This window comes from Terrapene carolina, unplaced genomic scaffold (assembly GCF_002925995.2).
Source record: "Terrapene carolina triunguis isolate 2854851 unplaced genomic scaffold, T_m_triunguis-2.0 Scaffold49437, whole genome shotgun sequence".
In the NCBI taxonomy this organism is placed as follows: Eukaryota; Metazoa; Chordata; order Testudines; family Emydidae; genus Terrapene; species Terrapene triunguis.
Window position 1 is genome coordinate 1 of NW_020713788.1, and position 8,674 is coordinate 8,674.

Here is an 8,674-nt window from a genome sequence, read left to right on the forward strand (position 1 = left end):
CAGGGAGTGGAGGTTGGGGGTGTCCGGGGCTGGCTGGGAGCTTTCGCGTGACAGAGCCAACATCTGCCAGAGCAGAGAGAGGAAATTCAGGCCCGAGCCTCTGACCGCGGCCCCACCAACCACGCTGCTGCAGCCCAGCGGCTCAGTTTCCTGTGTGATCTCAGCCCAGCCCCTCACCCCCTGCCCGCGCCTTTGCCGCCTCCTCTCACTCGGACACGATGGAGGACGAGGAGGGCTACACGGCTTTGAACCTGCGTCCCAAGTGTGGCAGATCGGATGGCCCGTCCCCAGCCGGGAACCAAGGTAGCCATTTCAACCCCCTTCTCCCCACCTATGGGCTCCATGTCCCCCCAGAGACTGGCCAGGGGCTGGCAGAGTCTGGCCGTGCGGTTATATCACAGGGTGGGGGAGCGCCGCGGACAGAGGTAAAGAGCGTGGGGCATCCCCCAAGTGACAGAGCGAGAGTGGGAGCGCTCACGGGGAGCTTTCCCCTCTGGAAGCCAAAAAGGTGAGTCAATGGGGGAAACTGAGGCACAGACAAGGGAAAAAATCTTTCACATACCCACTAGTCCCCATTCCCCTCCCTTAGCTGGCACTAGAGCCCAGGTGTCGTGGCTCCCAGCCCCTTCTGCTCTGACCCACTAGACCCCACTGCCCTCCCAGGGTTGAGATTATAACAGAGGAGTCCGAGCTCCCAGTCACATCCTGCTCTAACCACCAGACCTTACTCCCCTCCCAGAGCCAGGGATAGAACCCAGGTGTCCTGGGCCCCAGCCCCCGCTACTCTAACCCATTAAGGCTGGGCCTTAATTCAGCCCGGCTCTGCTTGTGTTTCATTGCAGGTTCCCGTCAGTATCCTGGCTGGCTTCAAGTCGCTCTAGGGGCTGGGAATCTCATCCTGTCTGTGATATTGCTGGCGGTGTGTGGTGAGTCACCAAAGGCTGTAGCTTTATCTGTCGGGGTGCGTCAGTCTGCAGCGTGGATGCGACACTGGGGGTGGGACGACCAGTGACATTGAGAGGCCTCAAATTTAAAACTGATGCTCATTCACAATTAGCCTGTGGAACTCACTGCCACAGGATCTCACTGGGGCCATGAGCTTAGCAGGGCTCAGTGAAGGATCAGGACACATATAAGAGGAACAAGACCAACCAAAGGGCCAGGAAGTACCAAGTGCTTTGGCAGGGGCTATAAACCCTCCTACTTCAGGGCATCAATCAACCCGTAACTGATGGGCAGGAAGGGTCTGACTTGGGGGACAAGTTCTCATTGTCCACTAGCGGGTGTCTTGCCCCTTGCTCAGAAATAGCTGGGGCTGTCCACCCTAGGAGAAGGGATACCGGGTTAGATGGGCCTCAGGCCTGCTTCAATCTGGCCATCCCCATGCAGCCAGTTCTGGGGGGTGTTTTGAGGGTGAGAATGGGTGGAAACACGGGAGGGGTTTGCAAAGAAGCCCAAGGGATTTAGGCACCTAATTCCCAGTGATTTTCAATCCCGGACACTTTCTCAGACCATGTCCCTTTGGGGCTGCTCTGAAGTCCATTGGAGTCAGTGGCGATGGGGCTGAACAGGCTTTGGGGCAGGCCCTGTGTCTCCGCAGGGCTCTGTGCTGGTGCTTTTACCAGCAACCCCCCATCACATTGACCAGTCGCCCTCACTCCCACTGATGCTGCTTTTCAGTTTCACACTTGGTGTCTGAGAAGGGACAGGCCCCAGCAGCCCCTGGGAGCAGGGCCAGCTTTAGCAAGAGCGGGGCCCGATTCCTGGCAAGCCCCACCCCCAGGAATCGAGCCGCGCTCCGGCCAGGGTCACTGGGCTTGGGTCCGGCCCGGAGCTGCTCGGTGGCCGGAGCCCAGCAGAGCCGCGGGGGCCGGGCCGGGGGGCCGGAGCCGCGCCACGGGGGCTGGGCCGGGCCAGACCCAAACCGCGCTGCGGGGGCAGGGCCGGACCCGAGCCGAGCCGTGCCGCGGGGGCCGGGCTGGAGCCAAGCCGGGCCGGAGCCGCTGGGGCCGGCGCGCTCGGCCGGAACCGGGGCCGGACTGGGCCGCGCCTCCCCGGAGCCCTTCTCGCGCCCCCCGCCACCCAGCTTACCTGGTGCTGCCTGCCCGCCCCTGCTTCTTTTCAGACTTCCCGCGAATCAGAGGTTCGCGGGAATCAGGGGAGGAGGAGGAGCAGGGGGTGGAGCATTCAGGGGAGGGGAGGAGGGGGAAGTGAGCTGGGGGCGAGGTGGAGAGCTGCGGCACAGGGCCCTCTTAACGCGGGGCCCAATTCATCCGAATTGGCTGAATCGTCCTAAAGCCGGCCCTGCCTGGGAGCGACGGAGCCGGGAGCAGAGACCCCAGCACAGCAGAATGCAGCACCTGCCTGGAGCGTTTCCGATCCCAGCTGTGCCACCCGGCCCAGCCCGGCCCAGACCTGGGTTCTGTTCCCACAGCTGCTGGGTGACCTTGCACAAGGCACGTTGCCTTTGTGTTTCTATTCCCTCCCCAGCCTATGATTTGCCTTGTCTATTTATGGGGAGGTTTTCAGACGCCCTTAAGGAATTTAGGGCACCACCGTCATACTGACATTAAATATCCTCCATTCGGCTGCAACCCGCGCTTAGCTCTAGCATCAATTCCTGGCTCTGCCATAGACTCCCTGTGTGACTGTGGGCCAGTGCTCTGGCCTCAGTTTCCCCATCTACAAAATGGAGATCATGCCTCCTTTGTCTAAGTAGATTGCAAGTTCTTTGAGGCAGGGACTGTCTCTCCCTGGGTGTCTGGGCAGCACCCGGCACAACGGGGCCCTGATCTCAGCTGGGGCAGGGCCTGTCTCTCGCTGTGTGTCTGTGCAGCACCCGGCACAACAGGGCCTGATCTCAGCTGGGGCAGGGACTGTCTCTCACTCTGTGTCTGGGCACAGCTGGGCCTCTAGGCTCCACAGCAATAGATATAATAACAATAACAGAGGCTGGTCCAAGGGTCTATGGCCTATTTGCAGCCTAGAATGTTTCTGTGCTGGGCTGTAAGGAGCTAGTTGGGCTCTGGGCAGAAAATGCCGTTTGCTGCTCTGTCCCTGTTTGTCACCTTGTTTACTTGGGTGGCAGGGGAGACTCTGATGGTTTCTCTTTGTGGTGTAGGAGAGGAAGTAAAATGAGGACAGGAGCTGTGTCTGGGCAGTGAGGGGGCGATTCAGCTTCAAAGGTCAGCTAAGTCAGTGAAAAGTTTTATCAACCCTGCACTAGTAACCCACCTGAGATCAGGACCCCATTATCCTGGGCACTGCCCAGACACACCGTAACACTCCCTGCCCCAGCTGAGATCAGGGCCCCGTTGTGCCGGGCACTGCACAGACACACAGCGAGAGACAGTCCCTGCCCCAGCTGAGATCAGGGCCCTGTTGTGGCAGGCGCTGCCCAGACAACTGTCCTCAACCCGTAATAGTGAGGAAATGTAGCTGGTGGATAAATGGAGAAAGGACGTCCCTAGAATGTGGCTGGGAATGTTTCCCCTGAATGTCGTGTTCCCATCGCCGGGCTGACATGTCAGACGGAGCTGGCTGTTCGCTGCAGGATGGGGGACTGGGCGGGAGCTCACAGACATCCCGAGAGGAAGGCTGCCCACTGGTTTTGGTGCTTATCTGGGACACAGTAGCTCTGGGACCAGTTCCTGGTTCTGCCACTGATTCCCCGAGTGACCCTGGGCTGGTCCCTTAAGGCTGGAAGTCTACAGGGGTTTAGGTACCTAACAATGCATCTAGGCGCCTAAAACCAACCCACTAGGTGCCTAACGCCTATTGAAGTCAATGGGAATTGGGCTCCTAGGGCCCAGGTTCTCAAAAGTATTTAGGTGCCCAACACCCAAGGGAGGTAGGTACCTAAATCCTGTTGAGGATCTGGGCCTAGGTGCTTCTGAAAACCCCACTCATGGCCCCTCTGCAGCTTTAAGTGCCTAAACCCCTTGAATAACAGGGGTTAACAGCCCTGTGTCCTGCCTCACAGAGTGGGGTTGGGAGGAGAATCTAGCAAAGACTCTGAGGTTCTGATACTGCTTTGATGGGGGCTGGATAACTTAGATGCAAAGATGAGCTAGTTTTGCAAAGAGGCCCAAGGGATTTAGGCACCCAACTGCCACTGATTTTCAATCCCAAGCCGCTCTTTTGGACTGTGGCCCTTTAGGGCTGTTCTGAAGCCCACGGGAGTCAGTGGAGATGGGGCTGAACGGGCTTTGGGCCAGGCCCTCTGTCTCTGCCGGTGCTTTTACCCAGCAACTCCCCGTCACATTGACCCGTCACCTCACTCCCACCGACGCTGCTTTGCAGTTTCCCACTTCATGTCTGAGAAGGGACAGAGCCCGGCAGCCTCTGGGAGCGATGGAGCCGGGAGCAGAGATACACCAACACCCCCTGGGAGCGCAGACCCCAGCACAGCAGAATGCAGCGCCCGCCTGGAGCGTTTCCGATCCCAGCTGAGCCAACATCTGTGCCACCCGGCCCAGCCCGGCCCAGCAGGTAACCCCAGCTCGTGTGTCTCTGAGCCGCCCTTTGCCCCGGGCACTGCCAGTGGAAGCCCAGCTGCCGTCCCAGCCCCTGGGGATCCTGCGGGGCAGGGACACGCCGCCCCCTGCTGGCTGCACCGATCTAGCCACCAGCCCCGCTCGGTGCCAGGCTATGAATGTACCTGCCTCAGCTGGGACTGGGCCTGGGGCCTCTGCTGAGACTGTGTGGGGGGGGGGCGACATCTAGTGGCCATGCCCGGTACTGCTAAAGGGGGAGTCTTACAATAATGTAATACCTGGATGGCCAAATGTTTGCAGAGCAGGGACAGATCCCAGCAGAGAGACGGTCTCATGGACTCACCCCCTCCCATTCCCAGCCATCCCTGGGATCCCACCTCCTCTCCTGTTCTCCCCAGTTACCACCTCCCCTCCCATATCCTGTTAGATTGCCACGAACCAGCCCCCAACACATCTTCAGTTGTCCGAAGCCCCTTCTAGGCCACTCTGGCAGAATAATGTACCCTTAAAATGGATGCAAATAGCCCCATGAGATGCCCTCTGCCCTGGAGACCTCCCTGCCTGTGTGGAGCTGGGGTAAGAGCCCCTCACACACCTTGTTCCCAACCCCCAAAGTAGGGAGCAGATTGGCGTGTGTGGCTAGAGCGCAGTGCACTATGGGTGTTCTCTGCTCCCCAGGGCCCAGATGGGAGCAATGGATAAGGCAGAGCAGCTGCAAGGCTGCTGTAACTGACGCCAGGAGCCAGGCAGGGTCCAGCCCAGCCCCAGATTTCAGGGAGCACAAAGGGGACTCAAACCCATTTGAACCCTGTTCCTGCCCCAGTCTCAGGACGGGAGTAGCCGGGAACGAGGCCCAGAGGGCTCAGAGCATTAATGACGCCTGTCTCTCTGCAGGGGGCTCTGGGTGCAAACTCTGCCCCACGGACTGGCGGCTGCGCGGGGACAAGTGCTACTGGGTCTCTGGAGGAAGTAAAACGTGGAGCGAAAGCCGAGCCGACTGCTCAGCGAGGGGCTCCCAGCTGCTGGTGATCCGGGACCGGGAGGAGCTGGTAAAGGGGATGATACCTTCCTGCTGGAGCTGCCCCCACAGGACTGGGCCCTGGGTACAGAGTCCGAGGGCATATAGGCTACATGGTAGGTCTAGGATTGTCAATGCTACCTAAAGGACTTGGACACCCCATTCCCATTAATTGTTAATAACAGGGTGTCCAAACCCCCTAGGCAGCTTTGACAAATCCCAGCCTAAATCACCAGCCCTGAGATCAGGGACACACAATGGCGGCTTAAAGCTACCGGTACCTTCCCCCTTCTGAGATGTTCCCAACACAAGTCAGCTGGAGAGAGGGCTGTGTGTGTGTGTGTGTGTGTGTGTGTGTGAGAGAGAGAGAGAGAGGGAGGGAGAGAGAGAGAGAGAGTTATGAAGATTGAGGGCTACAGAGAGAGGGGGGTAGGTGTGGGGATGGATGGACAGAAGAGTATAGATGGGGAATAGTTGGAGAGATAGACAGGTATGTGTGAGGATGGATAGGTGTGTATAGGGATAGATGAACAGCCAGACAGTAGTTCTGGTGCTAAAGTTGTTGAGAACTTGGATTTGCAAGAAAAGAACCGACAGCAGGTTCTGGTCACCAGCTGCCTGTCCCACATTTCCTGCAGGAGTCCCTACAGGACCTGACACGAGACGTGTCTCAGTTCTGGGTCGGACTGTCCGTCCCCTCCCCGGAGAAGGCCTGGACCTGGCTGGACGGCGCCCGGCTGGATCAGACCCTGTGAGTGATTCCTTGAGTCAAACACTTTCCCTCCCCTCCATGGGCAGAAGGGGCCGGGAACAGAGATGGAGGGAGGGGATGTTTGGGGGAAGGTCAGGAGTTTTGGGAAGTCATTTTCAGTGTAAGGTGACCACAAAGACGCCCTCTCCTCCCTGCCCTTCCCCGCCGAGGAGGTGAAGCTGGAGGTCTGGGGTGGGGGAGGTGGCCCAAAGACGGGATGTGGCGTGAGAAGAGCAAAGGGGCCAGGCCAGAGCCCTGGGGATCCCCCAGACAATGGGGCAGGGGGGAGGGGGAGACACAGAGCAGCCAGAGAGGCAGGAGGGGACCAGGAGGGGGCAGCGTCGGCCCAGCCCGGTGGGGAGGAGACGCGGAGCAGGGGAGGGAGATGGACAGGGCCTAGCCCAGCAGGGAGGATGAGGCTGGAGCAGGTCCCTGGGCTCTGGGCAGGGAGAGGCCGTTCGAGACCCTGGCCAGGGCCCTGACAGTGGGGAGAGGGGGCAGCCCCCAGGGCAGAGCTGGAGGAGACGATGGCTGCGGTCCCCGTTAGAACAGGGAAGAGCCGCTACCAATTGCGTGTGATGGACCCACGCGCGCTGCCAAGGGCCCTCTCCTTTGTCCTGCAGGTTCCAGGCACCAGGCCCGGCTGAGGGGAACCGCTGTGGGGCAGTGAAGGAAAATCGGATTCGTTCTGACAACTGCGACGCTGGATTTCAGTGGATTTGCCAGCAAGATGCCCTCCAGCTCTGAGCAGGGTACGGGGGAGACCTCAGAGCGCGGCACTGTTAGCCCCATGTCACGTGTGGGGAAACCGATACACAGACACTGACCTGCCCAAATTACACTGAGAATTGGTGGCAAAGTAGGAAATGGAACCCAGGAGTCCTGGCTCCCAGCCCCTCCCCTTCTCCCAGCACTGGAAATAGAACCCAGGAGTCCTGGCTCCCAGCCCTTCCCAGCTCTGGGAAGAACCCAGGAGTCCTGGCTCCCAGCCCCTCCCAGCTCTGGGAATAGAACCCAGGAGTCCTGGCTCCCAGTCCTACTTCAGCCTATAGAATAGCGATTCCAAGCTCTGGCTTCGTATATTCCAGCAGGGGCTGGAGAGCGCTGCAGGGGCCGGGCTTGGGCCGTAGGTATCAGGCTCTGCACAGCCAGGGGGAAATTTATCCCTCACCCCCCCAGGACTGGGAGAGAAGAGTCTGCCCCAGGTCACGTAACTCAGTACAGATCCAGTGTCCAATGGAGCAGAACTGACTGACACCAGCTGGGGATCTGGGCTTTTCCCTGTATTTCACCCCTGATTAATTTCCTTTCACCTCTCTGCCAGGTCCCTCTCAGCTCCCTTCCCTGGCCCGTCCACTGCTCCCGTCCAGCCTGTGACCTGACGCATTTCTGCCCATCCTGCCCTAACGGATCGTTAACTCCTGTCACTAACGAGGGGCTCTCAGCTGCAGAGGTGTCTGTGTGGATGTGCTGTCCGCTTGCTACCTCCTTAGAGCACTTTAAGGAGATCAGTGCTCCCAACCCCGATCCCAAATGGAACCTTTCCCTGTGCATTATTTGACGCTCTCTGGGGTCGGTGTCACTGTCTCTGTCGGAGGAGCCGGGTTGGGGTGCTCGGTGGCAGTGCAGGGAGCACCATGGGGAGGGCTGGGGGCTAGCAAACGCCCTGTTACCCCGTGGCCCGGCAGCCCAGGAGGAGATGGACTGGCGAAGCTGGAGGTCGGGCGGCTGGCCAGGCTGAGAAGCGACCTTCCAAACAGACCCAAGTGTCTTTAGGAGCCGCCCCTGAGACAACTGGGCTTGTGAGTGCAACAGGACACAGCGTGTCCCATCTGCAGAAGAGATAGGGCTGGGGAGCGCTGGCCTGTTCAGGGGTTGGTCATGGGGCTGGATAAATGCAACATGCTGAAGGTGCTGTCACAAGGGGGGGACAATGTGGCCCCAACCAGACCCCCAGCATCTCCACTGCAGTGAAACAGCTCCTCCGCTCGAGCCCAAGGTAGGTGGCATGAGCCAGGCGCAGGTTCTAACTGCCGTGTAAACATAGCCTTTGGGCTTCAGTTTCCCCATCTGTGAAATGGGGACATTGATATTGACCTTCCTGTGTGAAGCACTTTGAGATCTACAGATGCTCGAGATTGGAGCCAGGGATCATCATGATCATGGGGACATTAAAGGTTTCTATTAAACCGTGCGGAAGCTGAGTGTTTGTTGATGGGTCACAGAGCAGCCAGAACCCTGGATCTGACTTTAGACAAGTCACTTGCCCAATCTGTGCCTCAGTTTCCTCTCTCACCTTTTGTCTGTCCTGTCAGATGGTGAAGGAACCACAATATAGTCCAGATCTCAGCTGGGACAGGAACTGTCTCTCCCTGTGTGTCTGTGCAGCGCCCGGCACAACGGGGCCCT

The 8,674-nt window shown here is 59.0% G+C and overlaps 1 protein-coding gene across 1 annotated transcript; it reads left to right on the forward strand.

The window, feature by feature from the left end:
- The first annotated feature begins 218 nt into the window (after positions 1–218).
- LOC113405704 (killer cell lectin-like receptor subfamily B member 1) lies at positions 219–7,012 on the forward strand. Its single transcript, XM_026646941.1, has 6 exons — positions 219–303; positions 843–926; positions 4,303–4,491; positions 5,391–5,545; positions 6,153–6,265; positions 6,889–7,012. Exons 1-6 carry the CDS (start codon positions 219–221, stop codon positions 7,010–7,012), a joined length of 750 nt encoding a protein of 249 aa, XP_026502726.1.
- The last annotated feature ends 1,662 nt before the right edge of the window (positions 7,013–8,674 follow it).